The sequence below is a fragment of the Gallus gallus genome, chromosome 1 (assembly GCF_016699485.2).
Source record: "Gallus gallus isolate bGalGal1 chromosome 1, bGalGal1.mat.broiler.GRCg7b, whole genome shotgun sequence".
NCBI lineage: Eukaryota > Metazoa > Chordata > Aves > Galliformes > Phasianidae > Gallus > Gallus gallus.
The window spans coordinates 13,850,558-13,877,385 of NC_052532.1; the positions used below are offsets into that span (position 1 = coordinate 13,850,558).

The 26,828-nt window shown below is 42.3% G+C and overlaps 1 protein-coding gene across 3 annotated transcripts in view; it reads left to right on the forward strand.

The window, feature by feature from the left end:
- LHFPL3 (lipoma HMGIC fusion partner-like 3) overlaps positions 1-26,828 on the forward strand; it is a 235,540-nt gene that overhangs the window by 179,824 nt on the left and 28,888 nt on the right. The window contains exon 3 of one of the 3 annotated variants that reach the window (XM_015275770.4): positions 23,066-23,113. The exons of 1 other annotated variant lie outside the window; for it this stretch is intronic. In XM_015275770.4, the coding sequence (XP_015131256.1) occupies positions 23,066-23,082 (17 nt within the window). In that variant the 3' untranslated portion in view covers positions 23,083-23,113. The remainder of the gene's footprint in view (positions 1-23,065; positions 23,114-26,828) is intronic. One more of the 3 variants, XM_015275771.4, reaches the window with a different exon arrangement.

Below are 26,828 nucleotides of genomic sequence, written 5' to 3' on the forward strand. Positions count from 1 at the left end.
GAGAAGCAGAGAGTTCAGCCACATCATAAGGACATTATTATCCGTTCAATGCAGGCAGGAGTTAAGCGTGCTTTATAATCACATCTTTCCTCAGCATCTGTCTTTAGACATGCCCTACCTGAACACAACCACTCCATAACAGTACCACACAATTTAGTAGAGCCAATTTCCAAAAATACTCAGTATCTCACCAACAGTTCTTATCTGCATGCTCGAACTTCCTTGATCACACAAGAAAAATTGGGATATACATAAGGAAATATATACAGGCACTCTGGAGCTCACAAATTACAGTTTCAGCATAGTATGCTTGTTTTTTTCCTGTTTAAAAAGGATGTGTATAACACCATCACAATATTATTACATATTGTAATTATATAGCCTAATTAGGTGATTATATGCCTCTACACTAATTGCACAATTAAAAACCATTATAGAAATTATATGAATGTTTTGAATCAATTAAACTGTGCTCCAAAAGTAATGCCTCCTATTTATTTCCATGGAAACTACAACAGATACAAAGAGAACAGTAGCACTGTTTGATAGAGCAAATTCTCAGCTACAAAATGGTATTTTTCAACATAGTCACCACTATTAGCTATGCATTTTCATCAGTGACAAACAAGAGCCTGCATGCTGTGTTCCTGAAAATCTGCACCAGCTGAGGTGACCCACTGTCACCATCACCACAGCTGAAACACATCACAATAGTACAACATTGTGTCCTATGAGAGAAATGCTGCTCCATCTAATTTGGCACTGTTTTGCTATCAAATGAATAGGAGTGTGGAATATCACAGGTAAATGTGAGCCATCTGAGGCTCCATATACTCAGCCATAGTTTTGTGATACTTTCTAGTCTGGTGCTCCATTGGAGGGACTTGATCCAAATAGGACAGTTGTGAGCATATGCAAATTGCAAGGAAGTTAGCAGAGCAGAAGTATACCAAGAGTTCTGGACAGAAAACATACAGCCTCTGTGATTTGGTGCCATCAGGGAAGATGGAGAGGATAAAGATAAAGGCTATGCTGAGGTGTTGGTAACTGCTGTGGTGCAATCAGGTTTTGCTGGGAAAGTTGCCAGCATAGCACAGACACATTCATGCACATACCTTGTCTTAACCACAGAGCACCTGGGTGCCCTGCAGCAAAAAGCACAGCTGTCACTTTGTTTCTTCACTGAGGAGCACCTGTAGAAGACAGGAGGATGTCCCTTGGTTCTTTTAGCAAGAGGCACAGGAGCTAAGTTCCTCACACAGAAAATACCATTCTTTTTCCAACATCTTACAGCCTAATGACATGAAATTGCAGAGCAATAATCTTTCTACTGGGCACACCTTTGCTCTTTGGAAACGAAGACTTAATTTTTCAGGACAGTCAGTGTAGTATTTTCTGTAAACACTAAACTTACCTGAGAATATTCCAAGTCCTGGGATATTTCCAGAGTGAGAGGGAAAACATGGCCAGCTCATTTATTCCACACCTTTCCAAGGAGCAGTCTCGCTACGATTGCCAGCATACAGTGCATGGAAAACAGTATTTTTTTTTTTTTTGGTTTTGTGTTCATCCTGCTTTATTTCTGTTTAAGCTCTGAGGGATATTAGTGCACCCATAGGACTTGTGTATATGTTAACAGCATAACAGATCAATAGCCTAACTGAAGCAGAATTAATCATAGGCTCCCATCCTTGACTAGGTGTTTTTCCAGGGTGAGCCTGCTTTGGGGAAACCCACTCACAGGCTTTATAGTTCCTCTTTACATGTGAAAGCAAGAACATTATTTATGCTTTGATAGGCAATGTCTTCTACCTGCAGCACAACCATTAAAAACTCAGCAGATGTATTTCATGAGATATATAACGTTTTCAAAGCTCATTTTTTTTATCCTGAAGGCATATGATAAAGATAGTGAGTCTAACTTCTTCGTTTTGTTCAGTTTCATGTAAATTCATTCTGTTTACAGTTCATTTCCCAGTTTCATTTTTCATTCACTCCATAGGGCTATTTTGAAACGAATATATTGGTGTCTCCTTTTATATATATCTCCAACTCCATTCTCTACTTCTACTTCCTTGAACAGCAGGGCTGTTCTATTCAACATGTTGTTTCTTTTTCCTCTTCATTTCTCAGAGTTCAATCACATTTTACAGCTCAAACACGTATTTTGTGTTTTCTTGGCAGTGACTGAAGTTCATCCCCTGTAAATTCAGCATCCAGTACCCAGCAGGCAGATAATGAAGTTCATATGCTGCTTTCAAGCACACCATACTAGTAAGCTGATGACAGCTGTATCTCTCTTGGCTAGTACTTCACACATACAGCAGGACCAGCTCTGCTTCTCTTTCTGTCTGACCTGAGCAGAAGTAACAAGTTACCAAATTTGAATTGTGGCTGGTGCTTGGTTCTTCAGCAGAATGTGGGGACTTCAGACCTCCTTGGTTCAGACCACTAGGATTCAGATTTGTAAGCATGCTCTATGCAGCAGGGCCAGAGCTAGCTTCAACCTCATTTGTGCAAGCATAACAACAGAGATGCAGCAGCACAGGATAAACAAGAGAGCACATAAATCCATGTTGGATAATAGTGATGAATCATTGCACCTACACTGCTGTAAGTCTTGCTAGGTAGAGGATGGGGCATGGACTAACCTCATTTATGCATGATGGGAAGCTTTGATCTTGTTACCAGATAGTTGCAATGCAGGCATATCTTCATTTGATTTTGCCTTGCATCCTTGATATGTACTTTCTGCAAGAACATGACCAATGGCAACAGTCACTACCACAGTTCAAGTAGGATTCAACTCCAGGACAAGGCTCCCATACACACATGAGGTACCTAAGCTCTCAGATTGTCAAAGGAGATCTAATCAGTACTTTTCAGTGGAGAGCAGGGGCCAGTCAGCTTGTCCTTGATGCAACACACTTCAGGTGCCCACATTTAATTGTCCACTGCCACTCGAAATTGCTAAGAATATATGTTATCCACAAAGCAGTCTGGGGGTGAACTACTATCTGAATATGCCTATTTTCATCCACTATATTTTAAAGGAACCTAGAGGGTTAACTTTGATTGGATTCCTGGTTTTTAAGCTATTAATGAACACTGCAACCTTCCTCTGAGTGTAAGTGAAACTGAAATACAAAAGCACATCCAACTCATCTGTCAGAGAAGGGCCAACTAAATTCTGCTAGTATATACATCTTCCACATCTAGTTTGGACACTCTTGGTACAACTATATTAATAATAAGCATGGACATGGGAGGGACTGAAGCACTGTCCAGGTGGCTAGTAGTGTGCTGTCAGCACATCCCTTGATCAGCTCATTCTGGTTACCAGTTCCTGGGAAATGGCTTGGGATATGGCTTGGGTTGGAGATTCAAGATCCTTGAGGTCCCTTCCAACCTGGGCAATTCTGTGATTCTGTGATATGACATAGGCCAGAACCATTAGGCATTAGAGAGGAGGTCATTTGGGGTGGAGGGCACCCTGTAGGAAACAAGGCTGAGTGAGACGAGGATGTGCACAGTGTGTGTGCCATTTGCCCTCAGGACTAGAGAGCAGGACTTGGCCTGTTTCCTTTCCTTGTGTAGGCATAACCCCAGGTCCTACCTTGAAAACATGCCCTTGCAGGCTGTGTAAATCCTTTCTACATTGCCATAGTCTCTGCTGCTGGGCTTTTCTTGTTGTTTCTACTGTTTCATTATGCACTGCAGCACCCTCTGGTAAATCATCCTACACATCCTCTTGTTTAGCTTCTGTTCAGGCCCTCCCAGCAATGTGAACAGAACATTCCCACCTGCACTACTTCATCACAGTGAATGCACAGTGCTTATGGTCTAAATTCATCCCTTCTGTTGGAAATTACCTTTCTTTACTTAAATATCTGACAACAAAAAAATCTACCTGATGTCACTCTTGGTCTTGGCTGTTTTCAGTCTTTTCCCTTGCAAGGCTCCCATGTTATCCTCTTTTGGAAAAGGGCAATAGGCATTGAAAATAGTAAATTATTAAGTATGTCTAGCAGGCTGGCTTGGATTTAGAAATATAAATGTGAAAAGTAGTTGGAAATTAAGCCGGACAGCAAGATTTTGTAGTTGTGTCTGCTTCACTGAATGACAAAGACATTTCATAAGCATAATAACATGTGGAAACCAAGTTAAATTAGGCATCAAATGTATCTGATAATATATAGTTACAAAGAAAATTGAAAAATGAAAGATCTCAAGAGGCAGTTTTTCAAATGAGAAATGCAGCACTCTGCCTGGGGATCCCTGTGGGGCATTTCTAAGGGACAGGAATGGAGCAGGGGAGCTCATAGCATCTTGCAGACATACCCTCATGCAAAATGAATTCCTGGAGCCAATTTCTGAATTAAACAGAGCGAGACCTTTCCTTAAATATTTGCCCTATGCTGAGTCACCAGTGTTGGAGGAGGAGGTTCTCTCTGCACAGAAGCTACTCTGGCATTAACACCTGCCCTGTGATGCTCTCTGCCCCTCCTGAAGCCTGGTCATCCATCAGTGTCAGTTCTGCTTTGCCCCCAAAATTAGATTAATCTGTCACTCTGGCAGTGATAGTTCAAACTATTTTCAATGCGGAGACATCATCTGAAGACCTTCTTTCTTCACTCTCTTATTGTACACCTCTGCTCCATGTGGTTGGCCAGATTTGACTGGACCTTCTGGATTGCCCAGATTTCATTAAAAGTAGGCTTCTGCTCCTTTTTGCTCCTGAGTGTCACAACACAATTTGTTCAAGGAGTACATTGTGCTACTTGCATTATATTTCATTACCATTGAACATCCAGATCAGATAGCAAGTTGGTCGGCTAAGCCTGTCTGTAACTTCATAAGGCAAACTTCCTTCCAGCATTAAGTCCATCAAATTGCAGAGAAATTGCCCCAGTGATTTATTTGACCTATTAACTAAGGAGATTTCACACAGCCCTGATTGATTTAACATGTTTCAGTGGGCAAATAATTGGAAAGGTTCTGCTACTAGAGTAACTTTAGGATATTTTTTTTACATTCCTGCTATGTAACTAAATTTGGAAAATAAGTTTCTCAACCATATTTCTTGGGTGTCTGCCTCCGGTTTTGTCAGCTTACCTCCAGCAAGATTTTCAGCCTTTCCATTGCATGTGATGTGATTTCTCAGTATTTTTGTAGAAATCTCCAAATAGTTGAATGCTCCTGAGGAAATTTGGTACTTGAGGAAGCAGATCATTAAATTACAAAGCACGCATCAGCCAGGCTGGCTGGTATAGGAGTCAGACCACTGCTGACCTTTCTGCTTTTCACTGCTCTTCATGGTTCAACAAGTGTGTCATATGCACAGATCATAAATAGCATTGCTTCTAAACACAACCAAAAATGCAAGAAAAAAAAAAGAAAAAATAAAAGAAATAGTAAGTGGAGACATTCTCCCCCTCTTGAGACTCCTGCCAACCTTGACATAAGCAAATGGACTTTTTCCAGAAGAAACAAAAGAAAACTTTTATTTTCTCTTTCTAAGTAAGTGTAATATTAGGAGGATGATGATGTGCGGGCACAGCAAAATAAGATCAAACTTTACTTTCTTTTAGAAAAAACAATTTATGACTTAAGGAAGAAAAAGAGTTTTCCTAAGTTGTAACTAATTTGCATATTATTAACTATTCAAGGTTAGAAATGCACTCCTTCCAGATAGAAAGATTATTTTTGATTGTGGAAAATAAGAACTACTTATGAGTCAATGTTTGTTTGGTTTTTGTTTTAGATAATAGGATTTACATTTAAATTTTGTTTGCACTATTTTTCTTTATTTTAATCCACTCATATTCAAAAGCTAATTGCAATCTGGAGAAATAGGGATCAAATTCAGATGTCTCAAGGTTACCTTAATGTCTACATGCTATTATTAATGTACATAATCATTTTGGTTTTCTCCTAAACTGCTAGCATCCAGGAGAAATGCACTGGAATGTAAAAATTCTCCTCAACTCACAAACAACAAACACTAACAAGGTTTTCTTGATACTAATTTGGAAAGGGAAAACAATCTCTAAATTTTGTGTGTGTGTTTGTTTTGTTTTTTTTACAATCAAGGGGCCAATGCTCAGTTTGATCGCCTGTCGTTCCTCAGACTGAAGCGAACCTAAAGCAGCCCCAGGTGTTCATAAGCCTGATGCAGCACTTTTTATTCCAGGAAAAGTGAAAATCACTCTGCCTTTTCTCCAACCTTAAACTCTGAAAAAGCAGAAAAACATCTTTTGTGTTGAGGTCAAATTGAGTATACACAAATCCAGATCAAGCAAACATAAGGCATTTGGGAACTGGGGATTTACAGACACTAGTGACCTATCCTCAAAGCCTGGTACTCCATCAGTCTAAAATAAGCATCCTAGATCTTGGTCCTGCCCGAGAGGCACAGCTCAGCCATGGGTGGGGTGAGGGCAGTGCAATGAGGGGGCGACCAGTGTTCTGAGACTGGCCTGAGGGACTGGGGTTCTCCCTCAGGCTGAAAAGCCAAGCAGATGACGATGGTGGTGGCCATCAGGGTAAGGCAGTTAGGTGTGTCCCACAGGAGACCTACAAGCATCCTCCCACTGACTTAAACACTTCCACTGTGCAGTAAATGAGCTCACTGTGATGCTGCTGGTGTCTGTGCAAAAAAAAAACCAACGTGAAAGCAGTAACTCCACCAGGTCGCCACTGCCTCTGTTGCTTGCAAATCTATGTTTTATGAAGCCTGATCACTTCAGAGAATGACCTCTTGACCCCGGTGACCATCTATCACACAGAGCAATGTATTTGCCAACAGGAGTATCCAGTTGGACAGTCAATCATTTAATAAGCTTTTCTTCCTACACAGTTTATTGATTTTCTCTTTTAGTAATAGCAAGAGACTATATTGTCAGAGTAGGTGTTCTGCAGCACTTGCATCCTTTTCCACATGTAGTCTTTGTTTTATTCCCCTTCGTATGATTTCTATCATCCTTTATTGCCATAGATACATGTCCTGTCATCTCTATGCCCCAAAGCACCTCATTTTCTTTTCACTTGTATCTTGATTAATGTCTTCATAAGTTTTGCTTTCCTCTTCTTTATTGTGGAGTAGTTGCCCGGGAAATCTCTTGGCTATGAAAACGTTTTTTTTTAAATTAAAAAAAAAAAAAAGTTGTTAATTTCCACTTCTCTATTTCTCTTTGACAATTTCAGGTATTTTATCCTGATCTTTCTATTGATTTCCTTATTGTACATGTAAGCCAGGCCTTGTTTAATTGTTGTTAGATCAGATGATTTAAAGGTTCATAGAATTATAGAATATCCTCTGTTGGAACGAACCCACAAGGATCATTGAGTCCAGCTTCTGGCTCCACAAAGGGCCAATCAAAATTCAAACCCTGTATCTGAGAGCATTATCCAAACGCTCCTTGAACTCCAACAGCTCAGTGCCATGCCCACTGCCCCGGGCAGCCTGTTCTGTGCCCACCGCCCTCTGACGCAGACCCTTTCCCTAACCCCTTTTCCCGCCCCTCCCCTGACACAGCTCCATGCCGTTCCCTCGGGCCCTGTCGCTGTCACACAGAGCAGAGCTCAGCGCTGCCCCTCCGCTCCCTGTGAGGAGCTGCGCCCGCCATGAGGCCTCCCCTCAGCTCTTCTGCTCTGGGCTGAGCAAACCCGGGGACCTCAGCCGCTCCTTATACATCTCTACCAGATCGAATGCTATGCTTTTAATTGCCTAGAAATGTGCCGTTTGGGTATAATTTGCCCTTTACTTCTGATTTGTTAATTAGGACTGTTATAGGAAAGTCAACGTATTTTACCATGACCAAACAGGTAGAGGCTTGCTGGAGGAGCTGCAATTAAGCCGTTCAGTTTTCAGTCAAATAACTCATTCTTCATCCTTTTGAAAATGTATCACTAAATCGTTAGCTTTATTGTCTGATAGCCTTCTCTATTTCCTTTAAGAAAGATAACTAGTGAATATTTCTGAGCTTAACCGCCAGTGGGTGGCACTGCTCAGGGAACAACTTTGTCCTTTGTAACTCAGCTACCTATGCCTTTGTATCCCAGGAGCAGCTACAGCTGCTGCTTTCCCTGGAAAATACAGACAGTACATGAGGGGTCCTAAGGGAAAGAGCATATGCTGGGGAGTAGAGGGGACTTTTGGATTTCTTGCTATATCATCATGAGACCAGACAATTACCTGTTGAGTATCCATGGGTAATCTGCACTTTACCAGCAGAGATCACTGGGAACCTCTCACGATTTGGAAGGAAATTTCTCAAAGGGCTGAGATGCTGAAGGTTCCCAGAAATGCAATTTAGGATAACACAAGGCACTGCAAATCGAACTAGAGACCACATTCCTGTCTTCTCCAGGGGCTGCTCCATCCCCATACCCTCATAGCATTCAGATTTTCACTTTTCCTTCTACAGTAAGCATATGGAGACTTTGACAGTTTTTTTGAGTAAGGGAATCACCGTCATGAAAAAGTCTAGAAGCATCATGCTGGGATATTAGAATTCTCTGCTTATTTCCAGCTTAGCTTTTCTCTCACTAAAAAGATGCATTTTATCAAAGAAAATTATTAAAGCCTGAAACATCACTCCATGATGCAGTTCCCTTCCTGTTGCAGTGCCAAGTGTGGGAATTACTATTTGCCAGCATTTTGCCATGAGACTGACAGCATGAAAGAATAAAAAATAGCTACAGCTAGTTTCAAAGAAGATGGGGATTCTGGGTTTACTGCAGGTTACATCATAGCCATCTTATTTTGAGCATCTTAGTTCCATTGAGTTCAATCCTGCTGCAGATTGAAAACATTATAATTGTATTAGGAATCATTTGCCAGATGCAAGAGCACAGCCGCAGTGCAGCATGGCTGTTCTGGCTGCAAGTACTGCTCATGGAAAGTGTGTGCACAGCTGAGCTCACCACCTAAACGAGGGTGAAGCTCTCTAATAGGCATTTGAAGGATGTTGTTGTTATGCTTGGGAAAAAAATAATTGTTTATGTCTGTGGAACATGGGGAGATGATGAGAAGGGCAGGGGGAGGAAATGTATTTCAGTTTAAAAAAAGCATTGAGCTTCAGACAGAAAAATGAGCAAAGGGCTCACTGTGATGGCAGGCATTTTGGAGAAAGGTCTAAGGAACAGCCAGACAAGCTTATAGGGGTAAATCCCAGTTCAACTATCCTGCTGCAATGGGAGAGAAACCAGGGTCCCCTTCTCCCTGCACAGACCCAGCAGCTCCAAACAGCTCATATGGGACCACAGAGCTGGGGGCTGACTGAAACAACTGGGCTTATCATTGCTCTTTAAATCTTACCTAGCTTTGTCTGTCTTGGGGTAGGCTGAGGCCTAGCACATATATGTGAAAGTTATCCATCTTAAAAATCATCATGCCATCTTCCTCAAGCACTGCAGATGCCTTCCCTCAGCAGCTTGTTTCCAACCCTTACTATTAACATGTTTTGCCTAATTTCCTCTTCAGATGTATCTCATTTCAGCTTTCAGCCATTCATCCTTCCCCATTAGATTAAAGGGCTCTTTTCTTCCTATAAAGATAGTTATTCACTGTAATCAAGATCTTTCAATCTTCTTTTTGATAAGCTAGACAAATTGTACTTTCTAAATCTCTCTCTCCCCATTAGGTACCTTCTCCAGTCCTTGGCCCACTTTTGCAGTTCTCTGTGTCTCTCCCAGTTTTTCAGCATGCTAAATGAAACACAAGTACTAAGGCTATAAGCTACGCATGCGCGTTAGCCTTAACACTGCCAGGGAGAGGATAGCCAGCTGCTGCCTCTGTCCAGCAACCTATATCTATCCACCCAAGGTCTCATTAGCCTTCTCAGCTACAATAGGGCTTGAGCTTTCATCCTCTTGTTGTTTGTCCTCTTGATCCTTTCAGGAAAAATAGCACCTAAAAAGAGCAGCCATTATATCCCCTCTCTTGGAGATTAACTTTGTGTTTGGCTGTTTTTAAAGACAGCATACCCAGATCACCAAGTGGCAGATCATATGGCTACATTCTCTTTGTTATTTTACATGTTTACATACTTACATTTCTTCTGTAAGCTACAGATTTTATCATCCATGACCTACTGTAGCATCTACTGCTAATGAATAGTTTTAGGCCTAGAAGCAATCTCTGCCTGCCCCTACTAGACACACCTGTTTGATAATGGTGGCTTATCATCAAGTTGTGCTCAGAGAACTTAGTTTTTAATAGTTCGTAATCTTTGTTTCATATGGGGTTTTTAAAACCTACACAGTGGTAATGTTATGCCCTGCAATATGAAGTCAGACAACTTGAAATTCTTTTTTAATTACATAAATCCATATTTTTGCAAGCTAATTTGGAAGCTGAGGCAATAGCAAAATGTTTATCTACCCTGCAGCCTTTAATATTACTGTGTTAGCTCAGCAGGTGGAGGCGATCTCCAGCCATAACAGTAGCAACCACTGTGTGTATTTATTTACCCTGGTACTCTACTTACCTCATTAGTGGTGCAATTAAAGAGTCAGTTCCAGAGAGAGAAACACCTCCACTTCAATTCACCAAGAAAGTTATGACAGTGCTAACACTGAGAAACAAATGTAATTTGTTAATAAGCATGTTTCTGTACAAACATAGGCATTTGCTTGATGATTATTACCTTATCCACACACAGCAAGGATCTACCTGTAGCAGATTTTTACTTAGGCATGGGAGAGATACTTGGCAATATCCAAGGAGCTTTCACTCCTACCTGAAGTTGCAGACAGTGCGCTATTAACCTGAAGATCTACATGGCCAAAGAAAGCAAATTTGGCTAGAGTCTCCAGTGATGAGGATTTTACCATGTCCCTGGGGAGGCTGTTCCAGAGATTGTTCTAACTGTAAAAAAAATATTTTCTATCAAGACAAAACATCTTCCAACTTGTATCCACCATCCCTCATCTTCTCCATGGAATCAGAGAATGGCTTCTTTGGAAAGGACCTTAAAGATGATTAGTTCCAATCCTCTTGTCTTAGGCAGGGACACCTCCGCTAGATCAGGCTGCCCAGTGCCCCATCCAACCTGGACTTGAGCACTTTCAGAGATGGAGCACCCACAGCTTCTCTGTGCCAGTGCACCACCCTCTGAGTAAAGAATTTCTTCCCTATATCTAATCTGAATGTCTCTTCTCTTAGTTTAAAAACATTACACTTTGTCCTACCACTACACTCTCTGATAAAGAGTCCTCCAGCTTTCCTGTATGCCCTTGTAAATATTTGAAGGCTGCAGTGAGGTCTCCTCAGGGTCCTCACTTCTCCAAGCTAAACAAACCCATCTCTCTCAGCCTGTCTTCATAGGAGAGGTGCTGCAGCCCTCTGAGCATCATCGTGGACCTCCTCTGGTCCCAGTCCAACAGCTCCACATCTTTCCTGTGCTGGGGGCCCCAAACCTGGATGCAGTACTCCAGATGGGGCCTGATGAGGGCAGACAGAGGGGGACAATCACCTCCCTCTTCCTGCTGGCCACCCCTCTGTTGATAAAGCCCAGGATACTGCTGGCCTTCAGGGCTGCGATTGCGCACTGCTGGCTCATGCAAGCTTTTTGTCCATCAACACCACTAAGTCCTTCTCTGCAGGCCTGCCTTCAATCCACTCACTGTGCAGCCTGTATTCATGTTTGGGATTTCCCTGACCCAGGTTGCAGGACCATGCACTTGGCCTTGGTTAATTTCATGAAGTTCACATGAGCCCAGCTCTCAAGCTTGCCAAGGTCCCTCTGGATGGCATGTGACTCTTTCTGAAGAGAGCTTCTGTTCTCTTTGTAGTCACCATTCAAGTACTGGAATACTGTGATGAGGTTTCCCTGAGCCTTTATACTACAAAAGGGAAGACTTACAATAACCACCTTCCCAGAATAGAGGGGTAGGAAGCAGCAAGTTTGCACAGAAATGCTCTCAGGCAGAAGCAGCTCTCCAGCAGCCACGAAAGGCCAGAGTACTTCCTCTGCATTTTGTGCAGAGCTCAACAAGCTTATGTTTCCAATGTGTTCCATGCTTTTTGTTTTCTATCTTCAGGCATAGATGGTCCTGCTGCGTTGCACTGACTTTCCTGGATCCCATGTTTAGGCACCTGTCTCTCCCTTACACTGCAGACTGCTGCTTATTATTTCCTGGTTTGTGAATGTTTGATGGGGCAGCTTAGACCCTGCTAAGTGGATGATACATCATCTTGACATGATTGGGCACAAACAGCCCCACAGCACTCTGGATCCCCATAGTAGTGCAATGGTAGGCTATGTCTACACTTACATGTAATTATCAAGATCTTTATGGTTAGTTTTCACAATCACAAATCAGAAAAACTCCATCCAAACACCCTTTATTGAATATTTGAGTACTACTGTGACAATCTCAGTAAAACTGATGAGTTTTGTCTTTTCTCAAAGTCAGGAACTCCTTAGGCAATCATACAGATTCTCAAAAACTGCTGAACTGTTATACTGTTACACTGAAACTTTAAAGAAAAAAAATGCAACCAGAGGCAGGAAGAAGTCACAGAGGACTCCAGCCCAAATGATTAAGGCTATGGGTATGTATAAGCAACCACAAAGGGGAGTGTGCAAAACGCTCAGCAAAGCGCACAGCGGAATGCACCTCAATAGAGCTGCCGCTGGGCAGCAGCTGAGAGGAGCAGAGTGGGACTCCTCCTGCACCCCACTGCTTCTTCCTGCTTCCCAGCTGCAGGCAATCACCTTCTGATAACAAATCTCCTTTTAGGAGTTCTTTTGTTTAAAGCAGTTGTGCAAGTTGCAGCATTAGCTTGCTTTCTGTACAGAAATAGGTGAAGTCTGGACCTGAGGCATTCCCACTGAACTGGATGCCAGTTTTTTTCAGGTTCCTTTGAAATCTGCCTCCTGTTCCGTTTCAGTGTTTCAGACTAACAGCTCTTTCTTCTTCATCCATTGCTGCTGGAGCAAGAAGGGCTTTTCCTCCTTCACACATACCAGCAACATGGCAGCTGTGGGCTGCAAGAAGGCTGGCAACGATCAACCTGTTCCTAAGGACCTTTGGCACTTGGGGGATGCAGTTTGAACAGGCTTCCATAAAGAAAACGTCCAACAAAATCAATTTCAGTTTGAAAGCATCCAATACCCTTAATTGCTTTTGAGAAACCTGATGGAGGAGCAGCTGTTCCATCCTGCATGACTGGTGTGTCCGCAGGGAGGGTTCTGGCACTCCGTCACCGGGGTTTCTCCCCAGGTCACCGTGGCTGTGCAGGCTGTTGCCTGCTGACTTTTGTTATGCCACTTTTTATAACTAACTCAGAATTCACAGTATGGGGAGCTTAAGCTAGGCCTTTCTCCCTCTGATGTGAGAAGTAGGAACAGTCAGACATTGGCTGTAGTGAAGAACAGCATTTTCCTTCAGTCTTCTGTGCACAGATTATACTTTGGTGATGGATTTTATGAAAGCATTATGTTCCAGTTTTGCCTATGAAATATGCACCTTTTAGAAGCCACCTCAATTCAATTATGTCTTTTTTTCTCTTGAGAAGATGAGGGATTGCACTGTGTCTGAATTAGAGAGTCAGCTACCCCAATGCCTCGTGCAAGCCAAGCTGGATGAGTGCTGGGAAGACGAGCATGGCAGAAATTCTCAGCCAATGCTGTATATTTTACTCCTTGTACTGTCAGTATATGAAATTGCTGCTTGAAGAGACAGCAAGACTGCTCCCTGAAAAAACACAGGTGCGAGGGAGCAGGAGCTGTGACACCAGTTGGCTGCCAGTTCGTTATGCTCAGCACTCCGTCCTGCCTGTGCCAGCCTGCAACTTCAGGCAAGATGTAGCTGATCAGCCTAGGGTTGAGTCTGCGTCACTACTTGTCTCTGAACATTTTTGATGATTGCCTACCCCAGGAAAATGTTTTTTTTTTGCAGTAAGGTTGGTGAGGCACTGGCACAGATTGCCCAGAAAGGTGGTGGATGCCCCATCCTTGGAAACATTCAAGATCAGGCTGGATGGGGCTCTGAGCTGTAAGTGTCCCTGTTCGTTGCAGAGGAGTTGGACTAGATGATCTTCAGAGGTCTCTTCCATCTCAAACCGCTCCATGATTCTGTGATTTGCTAATGGCAAGTGCTCAGCATGGGGGAATTTACAAGCACAATATTGCTTTGAGTGGCTGGGGCTCAGAAGTGTTCGCAGTTCCCAGATCCTGCTGAAGAAAGTGGAAGGAAGCTGGTGGTCCCCAGAAACACAAGGCGTTGGATGGGACACCAAGAGATCCATGCTCAGATGGTGCAGAGAAGATGCTCATCCTCTGCACAGGCGCCGTCTGTGGGCTGTGCAGGTCAGAAGAGAAGGACCATGGTCGTAGTATCTCATGGATGGGGTGGAAACTCTCTTCAAGTTAATTATAATGGCTCTGATATTGAAGTTACACATGACATTTATCCAATACTCATCTAAATGAGTTTATTCTAGTCCTACATATCCATGATTCCTGATTTAGATTCATTTGAGATCTGAATCTCACACTTTATCTAGTGTGCTGCACAATGATGGTTAGAAAACTTAATTTGTCCTAGAATAACCTGTTTTTGCAAGTGGGTATTGTAATGAGAGCCTTTCCCTGTATAGAAACTGATTACTCATGATTCTGATCAGATCTGAATTGCAGATATCTGGGGGAATACAGCACCAGGATATTTTTGATCTAAATTGCCCTCATATCTGTTCTACTGCAGCCATCTTCTAAAGCAGACTTTATATAATAAATTACTTTATAGATTTGTAAGGTATGACATAGAATCATTATATATTGTGTAAGTGCTTTAAAATTAATTCATTCTTGAATGTGTTCACGTATGAATGAATTTGATGTAAGCCTTTCATTTTTATGCTCTGCTACAGAAAGTGTACGAAGTACAAACTGTAAATCAACCTCCACACTTGCTGGAGTGACTGCTCAGCTATGAAGAGAACTTGCTCAATATTTAAAGAAGATTTAGATATAGAAATAATAATGTGTGCAATGGAGCTGACATGCAGCCTCAGAAATTCCCAACCTAAAATAGTGGGATTTGTGACATAGCATCAGTGTGCAGGTCCTTCAGGTTTGGGCAGGCTCAAAGAGGGGTGAGGAGATCATAGGGATGCAATTGAGATTGTGATGTTGTCTTGACCCCCATGCTGGTAGAGCAGTATTCACCAGCAGCCCTCCTGTGTGTGGCTATAGGATGTCACAGAAAGTGGTAATTTCAATGCATGTGATGTTCAGAAATAGTGAGCAGTGTTTAACAGTAGCATTTGTTTTTCTTAATTTTATTAATTAAAAATCCCACGTGGGGTCATAACACAATTATTTATGGATTTGGGTCAAATTTAGCATAGTTTTATCTGATAATGTGGACCTTGGTATTTGCTTCCCTCTTCTCTGCCAGGCGTGCTGCTGATTGTTCAGGACATGGGGCTCCAGCCCTCCCCTTCTCCACGAAACAGGACCCATCACTGTCCACCCTTCGGGAAGGTCCCCGTTAATCCATCACACTGCCAGAAAACACGGTGAAAACTGCCCCAAATGTATTCTTTCCCTGTGGTTTAATAGGGGCTGCAGTAGTCGTCACCACCAGGCACGAACCCAGCGGTACCTTACCCGCCAGACTGCAGTCACTGTTAACACGTGCTCTTTCCCTTGCGACTGCTGAGAGTTTGTGCTGTTGCAATGAAAAGTAAAATAGCCGCCACAGGAGAGCTGGAGAACATCTTATTTCAGGCGACCTCTGGCTGGAGTTAGGGAACATCTTCAGTAAAAGAAAAGCCTTGGCTCAAATCCCTGCATGGAGCAGAGCGTGTCTTTGACCTCAGTGAATGCTTCTTCCTTTGAGTACCAGGTCAGGGAAGAATAGCTGCCATCTGACTTCCCCACTTTGTGCTGCCAGGCTTTTTTCCTCTACTTTTATAACTTGTCCCTCAAATCATGTTGTTTTGCTGATCTGAAATTTTCAGGATTTCATTCCAGAAGGCTGATAGAAAGCTTTTTTTTTTTTTTTTTCCTCTGGTTTTGCTGCTGAACTAAAAATAAAACCAATGGTTGTTTCAGCTCCAGCAGTGAGACCCTGTGCTCACACTGCAGTGAGCGATACTGGGAGTCCAGGGAGACCTGAAACAAAAGCTACAGCTTAAAAGGGAAAGGATCTAAAAGGGACCTGACCCAACTGCCATAGAGATAAATATTGAAGTTCCTGTTATCTGTAATGTTTCAGCAGAGAGATCTTTGTCCCCAGTACCACAGGTGAGTTTACTATGTAAGGATAAACCATATCACTCAGAAACAAAAATAATGCATGTGAACGGAGAAAGAAATTTGAGGACAGATTTTTTAAGTATTGCACACTGATGATAACAACACAAAGGGATAAAAATAGAAGGTGTGATTAAACAGATTAAGTCTAAACTTTGTTGTTTCTCTGGAAATAAGATTTGGTCAGAAAAAAAGATGTAAGAAATGCAGTCTTCTGTTTTATCAGAAGTTTTATTTATTCTATGTTCCTATATGAACAGACACACTGTGGTTCTTTTATTCCAAAGGCTGTTTAGTAGCTGAGGTAGTGGGAGCTCCAGCACCCCTGCATTGCATGGCTTAGACACCGTCCCTGACATGTTTTGCACATAAAAGAGCTGCTTAAATAAAAGCATTACTAATACCCATTTCTCATTAAAAGGACGATACTTTTTATACCAGTAATTATTATTATTATTACTAATTATCTTAGTGTACTACTACTCAGACTATACTACTACTACTATACTACTACTCAGAGAGAATGGACTCAATTTGCACCAGGGGAGGTTCAGATTGGGTATTCCTTCTCAGAAAGAATGGTGAGGTATTGGAACAGGCTGCCCAGGGAGGAGGTAGAGACACCGTCTCTGGAAGTGCTTAAGGAAAGGGTAGATGTGGTACTTAAAAATATGTTTTGGAGGACAGTACTAGTGGTAGATGGATGGTTTGATTAGATGATCTTAGAGGTCTTTTCCGACCTTAATGATTCTGTGATTTTATGATACTATTAATAACTACCTGCACAAAAAATGTCGGATATTTTTATGAGATTTTTTTTCCCAACAGGGAGTCCTTTTCTCCAAATGTTTGTATTAAAATCATGGCAGACCCAGTGCTATATGGTGCACTTGTCAGCCAACCTTACTGGCAGCTCTCTGGGGGTGTTCTGGGACGTGGGCAGGTGCTCAGAGCCTCACACTTCACTGCCTGCACCACTAACAGCTGTGTACTACCTGCTCTGATGCAGAAACAGAGTCAGAGCTTCTCCTGTCCACTCTTTTCTCAGGCAGTGTGTGAGAAGGAGAAAAACACCTTTTCCTTCTCTCTCCAGGCTCAAGCAATGAAGGTTGGTCTGGCTTTAGAGTGCAGCTGTCCGTCCAGCAAAGCTTTTAAGCATGCAGTTAATCCATCCTCATTTAGCAATGTGCAGACACAGCTAAGTTTTACCAAGTGTGACCTGGGAGTGTACTCCAATTAAGGCATTTTGGTAAGTGCTTTGGTGAGCAAGGTTGGGCAGCTGATATGGAACCTCAGAAGGGCAATGGGAAAGGGGAGACAGACATCCAGTGGCATCAAGGCATAAGGCACTAAGAGGGCTAAGAGTCAGCCTCTGACTCAGAAAAGCTCACTTCTATTTTATTTATGGCTCCAGTGTCACTTTCTCCAAATGACTTCACTGTACTGTTAGAGTTAATAACTGATCTCTGTAACAATACCCTTCTGAGACCTACTCAAGGAACACATTGTGAAAGCTGAACATTAATGATTTTTGGTGAAATTACCTGGCTTCTGTGGCAATTTCCATTCTCTCTCTCAAAGTTGTTTGAAGTCCTTGATTCTACCCATGAAGAAGCAACTGAGACCTCTCTGGTGTCTCCCATTGCTTCACATGTTCATAGCTGGGATCTGACCCACCAGTGCAGGGATGTGGAAGGAGGCAGGAGGTGAAGTACTCAGCTTTAGGCTAACCCTCCAATACCACAGGCAAGTTTACAGGCAATTAAGACAGAGCACAGCCTGTCTTGAGCACCAAGCTGCTCAAGTCAGGATCGCATGACCCATTCATATGACCCAACATCAACAACAACACCTGCAGCAAAACACCAGTTTTCAGGCAAGTTGTTTTCAAGAATAAAAACAAAGTGGTTGGGAAGAAGGATGAGATTGCCATTGCAATGAGAAGAAATGAACAGGAAAAGTAAAAAAAAAAAAAAAAAACAGTTCTCAGGTTTGGAAAGATTGTGGTGGAAGTGCAGGAGGAAGAGATGGAGGATGATGTCCCTGTTGGAGTGTGGAAATGGAGAGGGAGGAGAACTGGGCTTTGTCAGGGATGTGCTGGGGCTGTGAGCGGGGAAGAAGATCTTTCACTGCAGACAGAGAGAGGCAGTGAAGGAAAAGGGAGCAAGATTTAATTATTCTGCATTTACAGACTTTATAATGGCTACAGCCGTTTTTAAAGCTAATTTAAAGGGAAAATGCTTATAGAAATTAAAAGAGTTCTCAAGAATTATCAAGAAAAGAAATGATGGAGGATAAAAACAAAGCTGTTGATCAAATCTGAAGCTAAGAGCAAGTAGCATTATTCTGTTACTACCAAAGGGCCTCATCCCAATGCCAGGTTATTTGTGCTCCTTTTGCAAGCAGCTGAAGAGCCCAAACTCCTCCAAGAGGCACAGCGTGGGGCCGAGCCCCAACAGGGCACAGCAGAGCAGGGCACTCATCCAGATGTTGGTCCATCCCTAAGTATGCGCCCAGCATACTCCCTGGTACCACATCAGCATGTGAGCATAGCTGCTGCCTGCCTTTGGTGCGTGGGTGGTTAATTCACTCGTACGTTGGAAATGTCTGATGAAAATGTCTCTGTTGCTCTCCATTTAGAAACCTTTCCTCTGCAAAATGCTTCAAAGGAAAGATTCATTGTAGGAGATGTGCATAACCAAAAAAACGCTAAAGATTTTATTGTTCGAGAAAAATGTATGAATTGCTGTCATCTAAAATAAGCAGCCAGTGCAGTTTGATGTATGGCAGGAACTTTCTGGGTGATACAAAAATAGTCCCATGTATTAATCTGACAGGTCTGGCCCTCCCAGGCGTGTACAAAGCCTGAGTGCCGCTAATACCTTCTGATGATGCCTTGCTGAGTCACTATATCACCAGCTCCTGCCATGAAGTCTTTGTCTAAATATATATGTGCTTCTCTAATTGCTATGATGTGTGAAATAGGGCAGGCGAGGTTGATACAGGTTTCTGTGGCTGAACTGAGATGTTTAATTATATGGAACAAAATCTCAGCATTGTAAAGATTGCTTCCAGTAGCGTTCTATGTTTCTTATGTCTTACTGCAAAATGTCTGTGGCTTTAACACATTGAACTCTCTCTTTTTCTGTCAAGAATAGAATTTCATCTTAAGAAACAAATTAAAAAACATATTTTATACCAAATATGCTTGACCTAAAGCTTTCCCCCTATTATTTCATAAATACTTCAAGATTATAGGGGCTCAGATAGCTTAGTAAAGATGAATTGCATGTGATTCTGGGAATACAACCATTCCATTAGTTATCCTTCCTTTCAGTTGTGTCAGGCTTTTTGTGAATAATCTGCATGTTTAATCAATGGAGACTAATTAGGAAGACATGGCACGTTTTACTGTTGTATTAAAACGTGTTTGTTGCCATGGGCAAGACATCATCAGTATTTCTAGATGCAAATTATTACTTGTTATATACATCATGGAGAATTTTACTGTCACCATTAACAAAGTTAAAAGAATATGTAAAGAGCAATACAGATTTGTAACCTGCAAAATTTGATAGTTGAGAAGAAAGGGATTATAACAGAATTGATTATTTCTTCCTCTAGCTCTATATTCAACGATCCCAAAAGACAAATGATTCTCCTTACACTTGCTCCAGAGTAAGGCTACTTTACATATCCAAATAAAAACAGTCAAATGCTAAAATTGGTAATGCCAGTGTAAGTATGGACTTTCTTCTGTGACTGTAATAGATTTTTTCTGAATTCACAATAGTAACAAAATATTTACCACCGTCTCTTTGTACACCAAATAATAGGGTAGCGTAAATGCCACTTAGGGCCAGATCTGTCTACTTTATTCACACAAACAACTGCATTGACTTAAATAAGATCAATCAAGCCAGCAGGATTCTCCCAGGCAGTGTCCGTGTTAGCAGTAGCGCTGTGGGGCGAGCAGCTCGTGCTTGAGGTCCCATGTCTGCACCAGCAGCACGGTGCAGGGAGGTCATTATTTCAGCCAACCTCCTTCTTGCTCCTGTGGTTATCAGCCAGTTATCAGCTGAAACAAGCATAGTTGATGGGAAATTCACCTCAGAAGTATACTCTTGATCCCAATCAGAACATGAGCGTGGGCATATCCCTAGATGACCTCAGGCCTGCCAGTATCTCATGTACATTATCCTGGTTTACCTAAGAAAAGAGAACGGGACTGGTCTTCCCAGTTCACTAGATGCTGGATTGTTCCTATGACTGGGTTTGCATAGGAGACAGTCACCAAGCATATACACTTAACTGCATAAAATCTGGTATTTGGGGATATAGGCTGATGCAGGAATTGTGGCACAGTGAGAAGTATATTACTTATAGAATCACAGAATATCCCAAGTTGGAAGGGACCTGTGAGGATCATTGAGTCCAACTCCAAGAAGGAGATAAAAGGAGGACAAGAGTTTTACCATCTGAGCAAAGCAAGTCAGTTGAGGGAAAGAAATGATTCTTAGTATCGCTATGTGCTGCTTATGTACATACAGAGGGGAAATGTTCTTCAGCCTGATTAAAGTGTTGGCAGGAATGTGTCCTGCTGAGAGAAGCTGCCTGGGGCTGGAAGCGTGTGCTGGAAGTTCCTGAGGCTGGAATGGACCCAATGGCTCCCCTTGCATGTATTTGTGCTGACTGGGAGATAACTAAGCCTTCATCTCCACAAGGATGGTGAACCTGAGCCTAGGCAATAAATGTCTGGGCTCCCCTTGGCCTGCTCCATAGTGGTCACAGATAGGATTGTGTGGCTGGACAGCTGGTGTGTCCCAGGGGGCAGAAAGAGGAGCAGGAACATCCTTGGGTTCCTGGGGAAAGCGCACGTGTCTGGGGAAAGGCAGGGCACAGGGAGGATGGGGCCTTCATCAATGCATGCTTGAATAGGTTCTGGGTTTTCCTAGGACATTTCCCAATATACCAAATCATTGTGGTGCTGCTGATTTGTAACAGCTGCCATCCAACTTGCACCAAACATCAGCTCCACCTGGCCAGGATGATTAGGAAGGAGGCAGCCAGCCAAGTGCAATTACCTGCCTACAAATGCTTCCATGTTGGTCTCACAGTGCAGAAGGAGCAAACTAACACAGCAGTGAAAGTAAAATGCTGAAAATCATTTTATAAAGCATTTATTGGCCAGAGTATTTTCCCTCTCTTTTTTTTTTTTTCAGTATAATAGATGAGATAGATGCTTTGCTTTATACCTCAGTACTCAGCCAGTGAGTGTATCCTTCCATGTCTCTGTTCTGTCTTTCATTGCCCAAATAGAGATAGGAGCCAATCCAACTCCTTGTTCTAGGAGGCAGTCCAGTGCCAGTATACATACAGTCACAGCTTCCAAGAAAGACAGAAATCCTGCTGATTTGTTTTAAAAAAATAAAATTCTTACAGCCTGCTGTGAAGCTTTAGAAAAGTTAATATTATTTCCACCAAGGCTGTGTCAGTTGTTTAACCATTCCATTTAGATACTTCCAGCTATTGTTTCTAACTTCACCGGTGTATTTTACAGTTCTTTCTACATTAGAAACAGCTAGAAAACGTCTGATTTTTTGTTGTCTATTTGTGATTCATACATCAAGTCCAGTTTGAAATTCTTAAATTATTTTCCAAACAATCTTGGGGTGATATTGGAACCACCGGGCTGTGTTTAGTTAATAAATGATTGCTTTAAGATCTGAGACTCTATTTTAGCATCTCCTTTGAGGCCCCTCTGGAACAGCAGAAGTTAAGCCCAATTGATTGCTCTGCTGTTCCCACAGGAGAGCCTCTTTTCTTTCTCCCATGCTTGTTAGAGATTTTCAGATGTACAGCAGTGTAGTATCCAGACATGCAGGCACACACTCTTTTCTTAATGTAAATCCTCTACCTTGTAGGTGACTTTCAGTGTGTTTCCTCACTGGGCACAAAAGGCTGTGTAAATTGCTGTAAACTCACAAGAACTTACCTGAGTATGTGACTGAAGGTATGCTCCTCTGAGTCCTGAAGTATCTTCAGGTTCCCTGTTGGCTTCCTCAGGGCATCAGGTGTGCAGGACCTCATCAGAGTGTACTTCCATGGGTGCATAATTAAAAGCACAAGGCACAGCCGCCCTTCAGATCTAAGCCATTGTGCACATCAGGTAGGTTGGGTTCTTTGGGACAGTGCCAATTGTTTTTGGAAGTACAATCAGAAATGACAAACAGTGCACCATGAGTCAGATAGTGTACTTTTATTACTTTAACTTCTCATCCGGAAGACAAAATTCTGTAGATCTGTATTTACTGACAGAGTAACTGATGTGTCTTTAACTTTCATCTCAATAATTGTTCCATGGTTCTGAATTGTGATTTTTTTTTTTAACTTTATACCTTTATTCAAAGACTTCTGAAGTGGCATGGTTAACATAGTGCCTCAAATTGCCCACTGATCAAAAGACGTTACCCAGAGTTTTGATTCTGACACGATAGCAAAAAAAATGAGCAACACACAATAGACCTTAGGATTACTTTGCTGTTTTGTGTTTAAGTTCTGTCACTGCTTCTCCTCTGTTAATCCTACCTTTTCATCCACCTCCTCAGTAACCCGCTGAATTACTCCTGCCTCTCAGAAAGTTCCTTAACTGGTTAAATAGCAGCAGAAACCTGGATGACCCCCAGTCTCCCCACTGTAGCAAATAATGCTGTTTACAAATCATACTACGATGTGCATAATATCATTTGATTATACTTTAACTGTTCTGTTTTTCCCTCCCTACCTCACAGATGATGGAAATGCTTAAAACAAGTTAAGGTAGTATGACACAGACTAATGTAAGTGTGAGCATGGCATCCAAGGGACGAGCTGTGGAGTGTTTGCGCGCTTCTGCCAAAATACGTTGCATGGCTTTCTGCTGTTGTCTCGTGTTTCTGATGTTAGGCAGCATGTTCAGCAACGTTTAAGCATTCATTTGATTTTTATATTCCCAGCTTTGGTTTTTGTTTTTTTTTATAGTAATAATTTGTCTTTTTCAGTAGCTTGTGGCAACTGCTTAGTGGCAAATCTGCAAGCCGTGTATGTTATTCTTGAGTAACGTTAAGAAACACCTGCAAGGATCAGGGCCTGATTGGTTATGGCTGTTCAGAAACGTGCTGCAGAATTATTTAAGTTTTCAGTCCAAATGGATCAGAAACAGTATCGACATTGCTCCTGTGCTTATCGCTGAGAAGCAGAAGCTCCTGGTTTGCTTTCTCCAAAATTCAAGCCTGATACTGGTGCAGCTGCCTGCTGCATACAGCTCTGCCTCGCACATCTGTGCCTTTGCAATGAGAATGCTTTGTCACAGCTCTTCTGTTATAAAATATCTTACTTCACGAGACAAGTACCACACTGGAATGACGGATGTTATATTTTCACAGTATTCTTAAAAAAAAACTGCTATGGACAAAGAGAAGTTACTGATACCCCATCCCTGGAGGCACTCACGGCCAGGTTGGATGGGGCTTTGGGCAACCTGGTCCAGTGGGTGGCAACCAGCCCACAACAAGGGGCTGGAACTGGGTGGCCTTCAAGGTCCCTTCCAACCCAAACCATTCCATGATTCTGTGATTCTAAAGATTATATTCTCCCGTGTTTATATATTTCTTTTAATCTTAGTGTTTATAACACTTATGAAGGTAACACCAGTGTCTTGAGATACTTTTATTCATGTGAGTGTTCTGGTGCTGTCTTGTAGTGAGAGGCAGAACTCAGTTATTCCTTGTCTGGATTCCTGTTCACCCAGGATTGCCACTCATATTTTCAGTGCACTGTGTTTTTATGATGAATATGATCAAATACTGACCAGGTTACCCAGCAAGGTAGTGTCATCCCCATTCTTGGAGATACTCAGAACTTGACTGAACACAACCCTAAGTAACCTGCTATAGTTGGACTTTCCTTGAACAGATTACACTGGCCTGACCTCTAGAAATCCCTTTCAACTTAATTTTTTCAGTGTTTTTATAATTTCATGTCTGCATTGGTGGAGAGTACAGTAAAGCCACCAAAATAGCTTTCACTGTACTGTAAGTTATAATGTGAAACCAGATCACTGGAGGTCAGTACACTGGTCACTGTTCCACTTTTCTGCATAATAAAATGTCAGTTATTTTTCTCAGTGTGCCCAGTTCAGCTGCTTGCTATCAGGCTACACTCGTAGGCATTTGCTTTGTTTTCTTATCATGCCAGAAAACCATCACTTCACTCCATTGTACACTATACTATAACATGTGGAGTTACAGCAGGTGTTGTGTGGGAACAGAATGACTTTCCAGAAATATATCTATTTTTGAATTATTGGAGCTGTGGCAAATGACACTGACAGCCGTCTATGTGATGTTTTTATAGTTTATCTCAATTTTCTCCCGTAAGATCTCTACCTCTATTCTTTAAGACGCTAATGATTAGACTGTCAGAGCTGAGAAAATCCACCTAGTGAGCAAGGTCACCTTCTCTATCCTCAGTAACAGAGGAAAACATCAGACTAACAAGGCTAAGGAAGTCCTAATTAACATCAATGGTGAACTAAAACCTAGGGAAAAAGCAGAGCACACAAGATAAGACTCTACAGAGGTAAGATTATTTTTTGAAACAATTGTAAAAGAGGCCTGGAAGCTGTATTTTCAAATGCAGTTAATGCTGGGGATGTGTTGCAGAAAAACAAGGACTCAATAGCTGTTTTGTGATTGCACTGCCTCCCTTTCCTGGGTGAGCTCCCACAAGCAGTCTGATTGTGAAGCTCAGCTACAACACCGATGCAGGAGCACTGTAGACCCTTACTACTGCCAGCCAAGAAGTCACTGCAGCTCTTCAAGTCTTGCTGCGCAGTGCCCCTGTGACAAGAAATACTCCCTCCTCCCATAGCACTCAGATAAACATTTTTCTTCTCATTTTCTTCCCCTAGTCTTCTCTTGGTTCAAAATACACTTTAGCTGAACTGGGCTAGTTCCCCCTGATTGCCACTGCCTCCTCTCAGCCCTTGCCTCCCATTACAGGATTGCTCCCACCAGCTGACTCTTAGGCACCAGTGCCAGGCAGATAACTGCTAATGCATGCAATGCTTCTGCCTATTCACACCTATAATCCATGTGTTTGACAGCCATCTCCTTAGACCAGAAGGTAATAGGTAATGTATCTCCCTTTTTCTGGTGTTTCCAACTTAGAATCACAAGTGAATTATACCCCAGTCCCACCAGAACACACACTCACATCTTCTTCTGCAAACCCTGTTGCCTTGGTTGGTTTCCCTTCAAGCCTCAGAAAACCCATCCTTCACAAGGTGCTCAGTACAGTTATCTTCTCCAGTTATATCATTCTGAGCAAATGACAGGAATAGTTTTTCTTTATTATCTGCAGCACAGTTTTATCCCTTATGTGAAGCCTAACTCCTCTGAAAGTCATTCCCAGAATATCATCATTGATCAGAATTGCCCCCTATGATTTCATTCAACCTTCAGCTGTATGCAGCTCTGCCCACATCAAATTAGGAGTCTAGCTCCCAGCATCTCTCTCCATTACCTTTCAGTAAAAGAAACACATACACTGGGGTTTCCCACAACACTTTCTGGGCTTCCCAGGCAGAGACACAGCTCCCCACAGTGAATGTCAACACCATTTCCCTGCTCCCTTCTGTGTCCAACAGCAGCAGTGACCATTAGCTGTGCAGCTCTCCTGCCTACTTTTTTTCTTTCTCTGTTCTGTGTGTTTAGATATTCTCTTTACCATGGACCTAGGCTTGCTTTGAGCGGGACATTTCTTATGTCTTTCCCTAACCCCTGGCAGTCATTTTCTGCTTGGAATTTATGTTGGCTTCTGTCATCTCCACAAGATCTTCTGTCCCAACATTTCCACTTGATCCATCTGGTCATGCTTGTTCAGGCTGCTGCTCCCTCACCTTTGAGGGTCTGGGATCCAGTAATAATAAAAAGGGTAACTCGTCCTGTCCTCCTCTGCTCTTATCTGCATTGTAGCAATATCAACAGCATTGCCAGTCCTGTGTGAGCACAAGTCATGGAGTAAGGAAGAGTACATGGGCACAGGCACAGCTCCCCTTTTCCTGATTTTCATATTCTTCACAGCTTAAAAAAAAGAATGCTACTTTTTAACTTGAAGCTAAACTCGGCTCTGCTCATTCATTTTTGAAAATGTGGCTATGCCTAAAGCAAGCAGCACAGTCCTGGTCAGTATCTTAGCCTATCCAATATACTAATATGGTTTCAAGGGACATGACGGAGCTTTACATGGGGATGAGAGAAAGGGTGGACTCAGCTCAGTGAAGCACATTCATTCCTGGAAGAACGTAAGGAGCCATAACGAATTCAGCAGAATGATCCATGGATAAAGAGGTGCTCCTGTCTAAGTGGTTTGCTGGCTGGATGCCACAGACCAAATTGCTCCCAAAAGCATATGGGACAGCTAGGAAAGCAAAATTTTCCCTGTGGAATACCTACGTCTTCCTTGCCCAAAGCCTTATCCAGCTGCCTGATGTGTGAAAATTGCAGGGTCTTT